Genomic DNA, 14,891 nt, shown 5'->3' with positions numbered 1-14,891 from the left:
AAATCTTGATAGAGCCTTTAATTCTACAATCTTATTGATTTACTTGATCACATAAAAAAAATTGTATCACTAATACTTTTTTGATATAAAGAAAATACATAATTCAACCATTAATTTAAGTTTAAATCAAAAAAAAAACATTACTTAAATATTTATTAGATTCTTTAATTTGACAATAAATTATATTGTGTTATAAGTTTCTAAACTATTGTTATGTCAAACAAGTACCTAAACTTATTATATGGTATCCATACTAATATACTGAAAGATAATTAAAAAAAGTGTTTTATTGACACGTGTCAAGTTATGATTGAAAATTTTTTCGCCTAATTGATCAGGCTATAATAGTCAATTGCATCATTAAATTCAATTAATACAATAAATTTTATATTTAGACATATAGCATACAAGAATATCAATCAATTAAATAATTTAAAGAAATATTATAAAAAATAATATAAGAATATAAAACGACAAATATCAGCTAATAAAATAAAGAAATTATAGAAGAATATCAGAGCATGATTTGCACATTTTGAAAAATATCAGCTAATAAGGTAAGGAAAAATATCACGATAAATTAGGATAATAAAGGGCCAAGCAAACAATTCTAACCTATTATATACATTCATTTGGAAAATTTTTGAGAGTTTGTCGTTTGTCATTTTTCAACTCTTTTATTATATTGTATGATACGTGTTTCAAATAAAAAAAAGATGCTTTTCCATATAAAAAAAAGATGCTTTTCATATAAAAAAGAAATGTTGAATGTTGTCACGCTATATATAATGTCATATTAAATAATTAATATCTTTAAATTTCATTTACTCCATTAACAAAATTTTCCTACATTACTACATCTACATCTATTGAAAATATCATTTATGAAATATCTTCCCTTAAGTCATCAAAAATACACAAAAGCACTCATGAGTTTAAAAAATTAAGATATTTATATTATATTATAGACACAAAAATACACATAGAAGTATATATTTAAAATATTAAATTGTATTTACTATAATACACGATATTACGTGCATAAGAAAATGTAAATTAATATGTTTAATTTTTTTTACACGTCAAATATTATTTTCTCTATATTTATTATAGTTAACAAATAACAAATTAATATCATGATAATTTAAACTAATTTTGTTTATGTTTGAGAAATTTTTTAAATTTTTTAAAATTATCCGTGTTTGGCATGAGATTCAAGCTAGTATTATATATTAATGAGAAATTAAAATTTGAAATATGGTAACTATATAAAAAATATAGAAATCAATAACAGTTTCAAGCTTGGATAATGGTGCCATTTAAAATATGGAGTAAGAAAAGCTCCTATAAATTTGTTTTTTTAAAGCTCAATTACTACAATCCATTGTACATGGTAGAACAAGATAAATTTATAATTTTTTGTTGTATATTAATCTAGATAATAATTGATTTAATGAAAATATAAAATTAAACATACTTCTAAATGAATGGATAAAAGATGAACCGTTTATATATATTAATTTGAGTTTGTTATTGAAATTAATAAATTTAGAGGGACAAAGATGTATAAAACCTCTTAAATAAAAAATATTAGAAAACAAGTGAACATATCTAATTTGATAGCAACAAATTTTGTATGAGATTATTTCATCATTAGACGAATCTATGTAATTAGTTTATTTTTCCTATTTCACCGCTTAAAAATTATAAGTGATGACTCTAAAGTCATACATGATCACCAAATTCTAAGACTATAAACAATAATCATATTAATTAAATTAATTTAATAGTGATAAAATCTCACGGTGAAAACGAATTACTCCTCCAAATTGGAAGGGATGAACCGGATGGTCTAGATTCAATTCATGTAAACCTCTTTTTGTTCAAAGTTCAAAGTTCTAAGCAAGCTACAACTTTTTCTTACTAGTACTTCTTTCCACATTGTTTGTTTGTACAAAGGGAATACTGCCATATTAATCCAACCAATATTGGATCCATCAAACTAATTTTCTCCATTATTTATAAATCTTTCTGGGTACTTGGATTTCTTAAAAACTACTCTCACAATCTTCAATTTTGTCCCATTTTAGCTTCAAGAAAAAGCTACTGGGTCTAACGGTTACTGTAATCTTCTTATTCCTTTTACATATGCTAAACTTTGAGCTTTATTGCTGAATTCGAAAACCCAAACTACATAATTCGTGAGTTTTTTCTACTCTTGCTCACAAGAATCAATTCAGGTTAGTTTTCGCTTGAATTTTATTTCAAATTATTAAGATATTGGATGTTATGATAAATGAAGTATAGATTATCGTTTTGAGTTAATAATGGCTGGGATATTGTGGGTAATATTTGGATTTGGAGTTGCACCAACATGGGTTTTTCATTAATTGATTTCCTGCAAATGGGTAAATTCATTGCTTGTAGTTAAAGGTTTTTCTCGACAACTCTATGCTCCATTGTCAGAAATTGGATTCTGTTTAGGGTTCAAAGAAGGATATAATTCTACTTTGTAGATTGAGAATTAATGTGTTATTGATGCAATGTTGAGAGTGGTAGCCATTAGATTGTTGGTTTGTACTCTCATACTATCTTTATCCACATTGGGTTATGGATACTCAAATTGTAATTGTGATGATGAAGGGTTTTGGAGCATCAACTTAATTATGGAATGTCAAAAAGTGAGTGATTTTTTAATTGCTATTGCTTATTTCTCTATACCCATTGAGTTGATTTACTTTATTAGTTGTGCAAATATACCTTTTAAATGGGTCCTGGTTGAATTCATTGCTTTCATTGTACTTTGTGGAATGACCCATTTGCTCAATGGATGGACTTATTTTGGTCCTCACTCATTCCAGCTTATGATGTCACTTACAATATTCAAATTCCTAACAGCTTTGGTTTCTTGCGCCACTGCGATTACCCTTCTTACTTTGATCCCTCTTTTACTTAAATTGAAAGTTAGAGAAGTTTTTTTGACTCAAAATGTTATGGAATTAGACCAAGAAGTTGGGATGATGAAGAGAAAGAAGGAAGCTAGTTGGCATGTTCGAATGCTTACTCGAGAAATAAGGAAATCACTTGATAAACTCACTATATTAGAGACTACTTTGGTTGAACTTTCAAGTATATTGGACTTGCAGAATTGTGCTGTTTGGATGCCAAATAGTAACAAGACTGCTATGAATTTGACCCATGAGCTGAAACCTAGCCCCTCAAATATCTTTCCTAGAATTATCCCGATAGATGATAGCGATGTTAGAGAGATCTGTAATAGTAAAGGAGTGATGATTCTAAGGCCGGATTCAAGGCTGGGAATGGCAAGCAGTGCTGGTTTGGAAGAGTCCCTCGGTTCTGTAGCGGCAATACGGATGCCAATGCTTAATGTATCTAATTTTAAAGGTGGAACACCTGAATTTATCCAGACATCTTATGCCATATTAGTTTTGGTTTTTCCAAGCTCAAATGGAAGGGGTTGGAACAATCATGATTTAGAGATAGTTGAAGTGGTTGCTGATCAAGTTGCTGTTGCTCTTTCTCATGCTAACGTTCTTGAAGAGTCTCAGCTGATGAGAGATCAGCTAAAGGAGCGGAATTGCATTCTGCAGCAGGCTAAGAAGGATGCAATTATGGCAAACCAAGCTAGAGATTCTTTTCAGAAGGTAATGAGTCAGGGAATGAGGAGACCGATGCATTCAATCCTGGGCCTTCTTTCGATGTTTGAAGGTAATATGAATTGTGAGCAGAGGATTGTAGTTGACACCATGGTTAGGACTGGTAATGTTATCTCAACTTTGATAAACGACGTAACAGAGGTATCTGCAAAAGACAATGGAAGGTTCCCGTTGGAGATTAGGCCGTTCAATCTGCATTCCATGATTAAGGAAGCTTCTTGCTTGGCCAAATGTCTATCTGTCTATCAAGGCTTCAGTTTTTCTATTGATGTTCTAAGTACTTTGCCTGCTCAGGTAATTGGTGATGAGAGAAGAACTTTTCAGGTCTTGCTACACATGGTAGGCAACCTACTGCATCTTTCCGATATTGGAGGTTTGATCATCTTTCGGGTTTCTGAAGAAAAGGGCAGTGAAGGAAAGAATGATAAATGGGGGATGTGGAAATCAGTTACTGCTAACGAATACATCAAAATAAAGTTCGAGTTTGACGTAAGTGGGGATTTGGCAGCAGATGCTATCAGGAGAACCCACAATGATGGAAACAAGGAAATACTGAGCTTCAGCATGTGCAAAAGGCTAGCTCAGGTCTGTTTCAAAGTTTCCTTTCTAGCAACAACATTTGAATCTAAACATTGCAGCTTAAATAGCATGCTAAAATTGTTATAAGTTAACACCGTCATGCATGACTTCGTTATGATATCAAGTTTCTAAAAATTTGCTTTAAACTTTTGTGGACAAGTATGTTTCAATTTTGTGACTAACTGCGCCGAAGCTTAGGATAGTCGTTCAATTCTGGTTTAAGCATTAGATCATTAGATTGCCACCACCACCAATCATTGGTTTCTCTGTGATTCTCCTCTGTCTGTTTAAGTTTGCTACTAAAAGTGACATATTGTGAGGGGAGATGTCACATTCTATAACAAATTCAAAGGATCAGAGGGAGTAGATTATATTTAAGTTTCTAGAACACTCTTAAATTCAATGTATACCACTAAAGTTGATTATATGATTTTATCACACAAAGATGAAGCCAAAAATACATTTTTTGAACTCTAATTGAGCCTTAATATTGTATAATCTAAGATAAGCTTAGCATCAAGTCCCGTCAGTGCTCATATGTGAGAAATATTGGGAGCCTTGCTGTTTTCTCCATTGCAGCTTAACCAGTATTTCTTGCCTGAAACTTAAAACCATCTTTTTGTGGGTATTGGAACCTGTCATCAGCTGCTTAGCAGAGTTGGAGCTGCCTTACTATAGCTAAGATAAGGGGATAGTATATTATGTGTTCTATTGGAAAGGGGGGAGGAGGGTAGGAGTGTTCTATATAGCACTTGCAGGTTCAGTGTATTATTGCTATGAATGATGTACATTTTGGCACATGTAATGATCATTCACTACTTGGTTTTGTAAACTAGTTCACCTGTGTGTGTCCAACATGCTCATGTTTGGATAGCATTTTAGGAAGGAAAGGAAAGGAGGGGAGGGAGGGGACAGTGTTGTGTTTCCTTTCCAAATGTTTCCATTAGAAGGATTTGTTTTGCTGAAAATGTGAATGAGTTCTTGCCTTCAATTCCCTTCCTTTCACCCCCCTCCTCTTCTGCCCTTGTGCTGTCCAAATGATGGAATTCCCATCCCCATTTTTCTCTCCTTTCTTCCCTTCCATTTCCATGCATCCGAACACAGCATTAGGCTAGGATGAGATCATGATAGACTGTGACCAGCTGCTTGACTTATCATAAAGTATGGACTAGTCAAGAACTTGGATGTTTATAGCTATATGGTTTGGGAAGCCTTTTTGTGAGAGGTGGAATTCAGCCTGGCCCAGGATAATGGCCTGTAGGATGGGTTCTGCACGGTTCAGTTCACATTAAGTACCCATTTCTAATCCTTGAGCTGACATGGGTATGGACACTTCGACACTTGGTTTTGATCTAAATCATCGAAATTTTTTATGTAAGAGTCGAGTCAGACTTGGACACACTTAGCATCTCACAGAAGTACCCAAGGCCAAGTAACTCGGTTAGTACACAAATCAGTATTGAAAGCTGCACTTTTGACATGTAGAATACTTGTCGAAAAAACCACTCAGCGTGTCTTCTTGCTCATACGTGGTCTGTGGCCAGCCTGCGTTGCCTGTGTCGAAATTTCGGTGGTGGCTTGATGCCTCTTTAAGACGGCCATGCTCCAAGATGGCTTCAGCATCAACTTGCAACTTGTTCTCTTCCCAGCATTTATGCTCAACATATTCGTTTACTCACATCTAACTACTTACATTCTGATTACAGATGATGCAAGGTGATATTTGGATATCATCGAACTCATATGGCTTACCACAAAGCATGACTCTTCTTCTTCGATTTCAACAACCAAGATATAGTTCCGAGGGAAATTCGAATGCATCAGAGCATACTTATCCAGACTCGTTCAGAGGCTTAAAAGTCTTGATTGCTGATGACGATAATGTGAATCGGACTGTCACGAAGAGACTGCTTGAGAAGCTAGGCTGTGAAGTGTCAGCCAGTTCTTCCGGCTATGAGTGCCTAATGACCTTGGCCCCGTCACCAAACACATTTAGGGTTGTGCTACTTGACCTTCAAATGCCCAAAATTGATGGCTTTGAAGTTGCAAGGAGAATTAGGAAGTTGTATAGCCGAAGTGGCCCATTAATAATAGCTCTGACCGCAAGTGCAGAGGAAAATATATGGGAGAGATGCTTGCAGATTGGGATGAATGGTCTGATACGTAAACCGGTTGTGTTACAGGGAATGATCGACGAACTTAGTAGGGTGCTTAGGTGATCAAATTTCAAATGTGTGTTGTTGAAGGATTAGAGTTAGTACATTAGCAGGTCGATATCATATAATATAACTATTACTATTTCGGGATTAAGAATGAAAGTTATTATAGAATTAGAAAGTCGGGTATCTTGTTTGCTAACTGCAGCTCATGTTCCAGACTTCAATGGAAACTCGAGTGTAAAATGACTGACATATCATTATAGTAAAAGTCTTGAGACTTATTTCACACTATTTTACTGTGTATCAACCTAATAATAATAGTAACTATAGAACTATGTTGAAAGCTAGTGGTGACTATTTTCACCAAAATCTGACTTACCAATTTTTGGATATGGTTTTGGATTTTATGATTTGGAATATCAAGCAAGGAAGGCAAGAAGAATTTGATGCTTGTAGTAGTGTGGAGCATTAGGCATTGGAATGAGAAGCATCACATGAATAAGAAGCCTCGTCCAAGCAACTGCTCAAACGAGACTATGCTTAAACGGGTATGGACTAGGCTTGAACGAGCAACCCTAAAATTTTAAACCAAAAATCATATTTGCTTTTGCACGAATGAGCACTAATGTGCTCAAATGAGCACTAATGTGCTTGAATGAGCACTAACTAATGTATTGGAACGAGAAGCTCTTTGCTGTTGTCGCCTTTGCATGTAACTACCAGTTTTTGTGCACTCTTGAATTGATCTCTTTAATTTGCTAAATATATAAGCATATGTCAGCATTGTAAACATAGCCAATTACTTATTTTGTGCTTTTCTTTACTTAGCTTGATTTTTTGCTTCTTAACTTTATATATAAAAATCCAATATATTAGTAATGCTAATGATCAACATGGTCAAGTGGGCCAATCAAACACTCAACACACATCATGAATATCTCCATAAATTTAGGAGTTAAATTGAGAGCAAATTACATTCTTTAGAGAATTTTCAGTCCATATATAATGTAGTAAATCTTTTGAATGTCAACACTAAACATTAATCAAATATCCACTAAAAAATGTCTTATAAGCTCTTGGCATAAATAACACATTATGTAAGACACTCCTTTCTTTTTAGAACAATACAATTGTTCCATGTATTTGAGATACATACATACATATATATATATATATATATATATATATATATATATATATATATATATATATATATATATATATATATATATATATATATATATATATATATATATATATATATATATCCTAAATATAATGTGTCAAATGTATTCATTAACTTTTTAGGTAACCAGTCATATATCCATGCATGATCAACCAACAAATTTACAATTAATATTATCACCATCATACCCAGTGTATCCCACTCATAAAAAACTATAGTTAGGGTTCGAGGAGGAAAGAAAGACGACAATACCCATAGAGAAGGATGCGATTAAATTTACAGTTAATATACTCATTATTTTTCCTATAATTTGACAACATTTTATTTGCACCATATCATTATAATTAGCAAATTTATCATATATAAATATAGTAACTAAATGCCTTAATCCTAATATTACATAATAAAAAATGTCTAATCTGTTACGAGAGTAATCGAGTAATAACACTATTAGTACCATCAATCAAAGTCGTCTTTAATATTTATATTATGTGCTTCTACAACATCTTAAACGTAACCTTTATATAAAAATATAAAAATTTTGCTCTTTCCATCTAATAAATCCTTAGGTATTACAAATTAACCAAATTAGCTCAATCAGCAGTTCAGCACCCATCGGTTAAGATGTCAAGGGGCATGAAAACGACGTGCTTTCCACCAACTCACGCGCACATAACCCTATCTCAGAATTTTGGTCCACTCCTAATAAAACCAAAAAAAACTTGATTACATTATTCACTACTAATAGACAAATAAAATATTACATTAAATTTTAATACTACTTTTAATTTAACTTAATAGTCCCATTTTAGTTTTTCACACTTGTTGAGACAATTTTTTAATCTTTAATATTTCTAATTTATTCTTAATTAAATATTATAAAAAGTTGATATCAATAATTCTTGTATTGAAACGAATCAATAAGATCCCATATAACTATGTTTTAACTTATAAATTAAGAAGCAAATACAAATGAGACTAATGGGTAAAATAGGATGAAATATAATTAATAAATTTGTTATTAGGCTTGTACACAACAAAACTCGCATAAAAGAAGAATTAACTTCATCCTAAGTAGGCTATCAAATTTTTATATGTTAGTCAACTTTTCTCTAATTTTTCAACAACTCTGTTGTTTTTCACTAAACTTACTCACATCTATTATCACAAAAAACCCTAATTTTTTGTCCTTTTAATAAACAGCTGTAGGACAGTCTTTGTAGCAAAAGTTATAGTAAAAACAAAGAATGCCTTCACCTCAAGGTTTCCCATAACCTTGACATAAAGTATATCCAACCTTATTGCTAGTGCTAGGGTTTCTACTAATTAGCACAATTATCCATTTTTATACTTGGGTTTTTATCACTATATAATTATTTAGAGAGGGTGAGAAAAAGGAAAAAAAAAAAAAAAAAAACATAGACAAAACACCAAACCTCATAAACAGGAAGAGTTTCTAACTCATATACTATGATATAGTCGTCTTCCTAGTAGATAGAGATTTAAAAAATATATATCAAAATAGTACTTCAAAAGAGAGTAGAAAAAAAAAGTAAATTTTATATATGAAATCAACTTATTCATAAATAAGGTGATTGAATTCTGGTTTTTTTTGTGGGTAATTCTATAGTGGTTGACTTTTTGATTGATTTTGGTAAGGAAAGGAAGAAAGATGGCGAATCCATGGTGGACGGGTCAAGTAGGGTTACATGGGATAGAGTCAACTTCATCCGGGATGAAAGTGAAGCCAGATCTAGGAATCTCCATGGGAGCTGATCACGATCATCACCAACATCATCAAGTTCATGATGAAGATCGAGAAAATAGCGATGAGCCTAAAGAAGGTGCAGTTGAGGCGCCCTCTAGACGCCCTAGAGGGCGCCCAGCTGGGTCAAAAAATAAGCCCAAACCTCCCATTTTTGTGACCCGGGACAGCCCAAACGCGCTTCGTTCCCATGTCATGGAGATAGCTAGCGGAGCTGACGTTGCTGATAGCATCGCCAGCTTCGCTAGAAGACGTCAACGAGGTGTCTGTGTCTTATCCGCAACAGGCACCGTCGCTAACGTCACTATCCGACAACCCTCATCAGGGCCCGGAGGGGCTACAGTCGTTGCCCTACATGGACAGTTCGAGATCTTATCTCTTACCGGAGCTTTCCTCCCAGGCCCCGCCCCACCCGGTTCCACGGGTCTCACCGTCTACTTGGCCGGAGGCCAAGGTCAAGTAGTCGGTGGATGCGTGGTGGGGCCACTCATCGCCTCTGGCCCGGTTATGGTAATCGCTTCAACATTCTCCAACGCTACATATGAGCGACTTCCATTGGAAGAACAAGAGGAAGAACAAGCGGGTCCGGGCCAGATGGGTACCGGGTCCGGGTCCCCTTCAGGACAACAACATCATAATATTGGAGGAACAGTACCAGATCCATCTTCTGCCCTAGGAATGTACAACTTAGCATCAAATATGTTACCTAATAATGGAGGAGGAAATAATAATACTCATGAAGCTTATGGATGGAATCATGGTGGTCGCCCTCCTTTTTAACAAGAAATAATGGGTTTTATTGAGGTAAAATAAAATTAAATTATTAGTCATCTTTTTTATGAAATTAATGATCATGAACTAAATTTTTAAAAAAATAAAAATAGTAGTTATTTGTATGTTTTGGGTGTTAATTAAATTTGTAGTGAGAGAAAGAGAAAATAATGAAGGAAAGCAAAGCAAATCAAAGCTAAGAAAATGTGTCTAAATGTTTATTTTGCTCTTATGATAGCTATAATGAAGATAGTGTTTTGTTGTAATTAAATTAAATGTTATTGTTTTCTCTTAGACTAGGGTTCAACTTTACATGTATTAATAATAATTCTAAAAAAAAAATATAGAAATGCATGCCTCCTTTTTTTAATTGAAAACTTGCATTGATTATTTTTATATATTCATGTTTGAATAACAAATTTGACTAGAAAGAGGTGAGAAATTAATAATTATATTAATTATTTATTAATTAAAGAATTTGTTAATTTTTAAAATAAAGAATTGATTAAGTAGTGGTAGGAATCATTCATTGATAGGAGCAAAATTGGCATGGAAGTGCTCAAATACTTAAATGCTTGTCTTGTTGTTTTTCCATTCATTTGTTGTGGTAATTTGAAATTTCATTGAAAGCTGTTAACTTTGATGCTTTACTCATAATAATTTTAATTATTAATTAATTATTTTACACTTAATTTTATGCCTTGCTTCCTTCTTGAGTTGTATATTATTATCCTTTTTAATACTCTATGTTTTCTTGCCTCTTTATATGATTGTGATCTTTCACACTTCAAGATTAGTTGTCTTAAAAAATTGTAGTTTGAAGATAATATATTGAATATTAAATCTTCATCATTCACAATCTTTGATCTCCACTAATTTCTCAAAATATATATAATTTAATTGATTTAATAACTAATTTTATGTAAAAGATCACCTAACTCACTTTGGCTTTGATTAATCCTATCATTATTCATTAAGATAATAATAAATTATGCAAGCTTTATTTGTTGGCTCTCTTTGTTATTACCATATATCTCTTTATATTTGCTACATTATACAAAGTGCAACAAATTTAAACAAAACATAGGAAGGATATATTAGTCACAAAATATAGGGGATATATTAGTTTGAATTCTCTTTTAGAGTTGCTCGCATTGGAAGTTGGAAAAATCTAAACCTGTATTATTTTTAATGACACGTGTCGATATTACGTTTATTTTTATCCATCAAAAATTCTAAAATTGTACAGATTAATAAATATTTGTTTTCTTTACTATTGAGAAATGTATTTTTATTTGAATATAAAAATATTCTTTATTATATATATATATATGAAATTTATTAGTATGAAATTACATATAAATATAAATTTTAAAGAAAGATGTAATTGCATATTGTTGTCATCAAATTATAATATTTTTAATAAAATGCAATTAATTGATATAAATTGTTCTTAGTAATATAATAAATGCTTGATTGAGTAAATAATTGATTGATTATATATATTTTTCCCAATTAATTCAGCTATTTTTTTGTGAAATTGATGATTTATTAAAAACTTTTGTGCTAAAGTTGGTACATGTTTGCAAAAATATTGCCCATATAATCCAATATTCTATTCATTTTTAATAAAATCAAAACACATGATAAAGCTCTAATAATATGTCATTTTTCATTTTCTAACTTAATAACGTGTATAATTTTAAAATTCTTTAAATTGATAATTTATATATATCATAAAAAATATGCATTGTTATATAAAATATTTCATATTTTAGAACCAAATTATTAAGTGTAAAATAGTTGCCAAAACCTATGTAAAGTTTTCAGATTTTAACTTTTTAAATATATTTAATGTAATAAAATCTTTGTAAAAACTTATCTTTCATACTTAATATCAAAATTAATGTAACAAAATCTCGTGGAATATCACATAATCACATTTTATTCTACAAATAAATTCTTCATTTAGCTAAGCTCTATAAAGTTGACATATGGATTTCCAATTCTTTTTTCATATTGTATGATGTCCAAATTCAATGATTGAAAACCAAAACGTAAATGAAAACATAGAGCAACTAACAACAAATACACATACATACATATTAGTATAGAAATTTGTGTAATACATGAAATAAAGTTGTTAGTATATATAGAACTACGTATAAATATAAATTTATTCAAAGAAAGATACAATTGCATATTATCGTCATTAAAATTGTTCGGATGAAATGTAACAATTGGTATAAGTTGTAAAAAAGTTGTCACCAAATCATAGATCACTATCTAAAGTTTTCAAAAAGATTTTTATTAGCTATACATATTCAATGTAATAAAATTCTTTTTAAAAACTTACCTTTGATACTTAAAATCATAACTAATGTAATAAAAGTTTTTTTAATGTTACACAATCATATTTAACTTGTAAAAATGCTATATTTAACAAAGCTATATAAAATTGTCATTTAAAACTATTTTGTTCTTTTATTATATTGTATGGTTAATCAGTATTCCAATGCAAACTTAAACACTCTAGTTTTAATTGATAACTTAGATCATGCTTGTATTGACAGTAAATATTTATGGGAAAAATATAAATCAAATGAAGAACACAAATGTTATTGTAATAAAAAATTAAGAGAATAATCATAGTATACAAAGTTTTGTGCAATCAATGGTTGGAGTAGCCTTGGGCATCAACAATCAAGGCAAGCAATAGACTAGAATAAGTGTTGGATGGCTAAAGGGAGCATTGAGGACCAAGTGACTAGTTGATCAAGAAATACGATTAATCAGAAGTTCCCATGCTACAAGTGCTCGAACAAGAGCCGGGTGCCAGCTGGCTCTGTCTCATTTGTTGTTTTGTATTGATACTTCTATGTTTTTGCCCTATGCTTTCTTATAAATACCACACAATCGCATTTATTAATGTGCCAAAAGTCTCATTTATTAGCTCTCCTTTTTTAATTATTATTCCTTAACATTAAATCTCTCTCCTCCATCAATCTCTCAATTGTAATTTCTTCAAGTTCTGTTGTTTATCCTCTAAACACATTATAAATATAATCCTAATCTAGATATTGTTGATGTAGCCTTCATTTGGTGAACCATCTTAAATCTTATATTATTATTGTCTTGTTTACTTTGTTATTCAATATGCACTTGCATTTTAGTTTAGCTCTTTGCTTGCACCATAGACACTCATTTCTCAACCTCAAATCTTGTCCTAGTGTTGTGCGTGCTTCACATTTCAGTATTTTTTTATGCTTCATCTCCCCTTTTAAGTTCACATCTACTTATTTTTTCTGTATAGTTTTGTAACAACTCGACTTACCGTTGACTGAGTAAACAAGGTCATCACGGGGTTCATTTCCCAAGAAACTTAAATCACACTTCCAAAACTTGAGCAAAGGGGTCACCAGCTCTTTGACGTAATTAACTCAGTTAATTTTCAAACCAAACACCTAACTAAAACATAAGGTAATCATACAATTCACTTTGAGTCCAATATAACCAACACAACCAAGACTAATATAAATCTATCAAAATCCTTATACAAAACTATAAATTCCCACGTGCTCAGCTCAAAATGATATCCTTGGCACTCTAATCAACATCGCTAACCCATCGTTCCCGGCCGGTTTCGATCTGTAATCAAACTAAAATTTGAAAACAACAGAGGATTAGATTAAACTGAATGAGAAGTAACAATCCAAAACAATAAAACACAGTAATTCAAAAGAAAGGTTTAAAAGCAACATCAGTTTTCTAGATCTATGTGCGCACAGGGAATCTAGTTGAGAGGAATATCCATAGCTCTAAGGCTATGTCACTCTCGGTTGAGGCTAGTCAATATTCGAATGACAATTCACCTCAAAACAAGGGAATAGGAGACAATGTCTCACCACTCCGTCAATGACCAGCTCGTAAGCCCGATCCATTGACCATATCAATATCAGCTTAATCATTCATAAACAAATTTATCTCAACAATATAAATTTCACAAACTTTAATAAAACATTTTCAAAAACTGTAGTCTGGCCAGACCCCTTTTTAAGGGACTGCTACTACTCACCAAAGATGCTTCAAGGAGCTAAGTCCGTTTCTCCGCGATCGCTAGAAAGGTTCCTCGATGACGTCGTCCCCTGGAGCATAACAAACATAACATCACAACGAAGCGTTCGATACTACAATCTAGGTTTATTTAACTCATTGCATCTACTCTAGCCACCACACCTTAACTAAGACTTTATTCTTAATACTCCAACAACTCATGCCATGAGGTCATTTCTAAGCAATTAAAAGAATCTAAGGTTGTTAATATTCTCCTAGAGGATTCTCAATACTCGTTATCTTCTTTATACATCTAACTAACAAATATAACAATTTTAGTCCATTAAAATATTCAAAAGACTACTACACATCCAAGATCACTAAACTACTCAAATTTAGTTGTGAGAATTAGCTTTTACTACAATTACAATTTCACAATTAGGTTCATATCACCACTTTGACCATATTTAGTAATAACAACATTCAAATCCCAATCCTCACCACTACGTAGAAATCATCAAAATTCTACGAATTCATTCCAACAATCATCATCTTCCCATTATATCCTAAGTTGTCCAATTTTACATATTATAGACACAAAAATAAGTATTCTCTCTACAATCCTCAAGTTCACAAGTATTCAGTGTTTCATCCAAGAGCATCAATTTATTCGATTATTCCCCATTATCATTACTTGCCAC

At 31.9% G+C, this 14,891-nt stretch overlaps 2 protein-coding genes and 1 long non-coding RNA gene across 3 annotated transcripts in view; 2 read left to right on the top strand and 1 right to left on the bottom strand.

Moving 5' to 3' along the window:
- The first annotated feature begins 1,881 nt into the window (after positions 1-1,881).
- Positions 1,882-6,776, top strand: LOC130828263 (protein EIN4-like). The gene is made up of 2 exons (XM_057694129.1): positions 1,882-4,262; positions 5,963-6,776. The coding sequence occupies exons 1-2, from the start codon at positions 2,544-2,546 to the stop codon at positions 6,473-6,475; spliced, it is 2,232 nt and encodes a 743-aa protein (XP_057550112.1). The 5' UTR covers positions 1,882-2,543; the 3' UTR covers positions 6,476-6,776.
- Positions 6,777-8,819: 2,043 nt separating this feature from the next.
- Positions 8,820-13,190, top strand: LOC130828262 (AT-hook motif nuclear-localized protein 19-like). Its single transcript, XM_057694128.1, has 2 exons — positions 8,820-10,170; positions 12,711-13,190. Exon 1 carries the CDS (start codon positions 9,274-9,276, stop codon positions 10,144-10,146), a length of 873 nt encoding a protein of 290 aa, XP_057550111.1. The 5' UTR covers positions 8,820-9,273; the 3' UTR covers positions 10,147-10,170; positions 12,711-13,190.
- A 473-nt stretch (positions 13,191-13,663) lies between these two features.
- The window catches only part of LOC130828261 (uncharacterized), a 1,583-nt gene continuing 355 nt past the window's right edge, over positions 13,664-14,891 (bottom strand). Inside the window, exons 2-3 of the long non-coding RNA XR_009047351.1 lie at positions 14,213-14,282; positions 13,664-13,796 (exon numbers count right to left, since the gene is read on the bottom strand). This is a non-coding gene — a long non-coding RNA (uncharacterized LOC130828261). The remainder of the gene's footprint in view (positions 13,797-14,212; positions 14,283-14,891) is intronic.

This window comes from Amaranthus tricolor, chromosome 12 (assembly GCF_026212465.1).
Source record: "Amaranthus tricolor cultivar Red isolate AtriRed21 chromosome 12, ASM2621246v1, whole genome shotgun sequence".
In the NCBI taxonomy this organism is placed as follows: Eukaryota; Viridiplantae; Streptophyta; class Magnoliopsida; order Caryophyllales; family Amaranthaceae; genus Amaranthus; species Amaranthus tricolor.
Note: the sequence above shows the minus strand (reverse complement) of the source record. Positions and strands in the feature narration are given on the sequence as shown.

What these genes read in the sequence shown, in the direction of transcription:
- LOC130828263 (XM_057694129.1), top strand. Translation starts at nt 2,544, where the DNA reads ATGTTGAGAGTGGTAGCCATTAGATTGTTGGTTTGTACTCTCATACTA. An exon ending in TGTGCAAAAGGCTAGCTCAG is followed by an intron (nt 4,263 to 5,962) that starts GTCTGTTTCAAA and finishes TTCTGATTACAG; the next exon opens with ATGATGCAAGGTGATATTTG.
- LOC130828262 (XM_057694128.1), top strand. Translation starts at nt 9,274, where the DNA reads ATGGCGAATCCATGGTGGACGGGTCAAGTAGGGTTACATGGGATAGAG.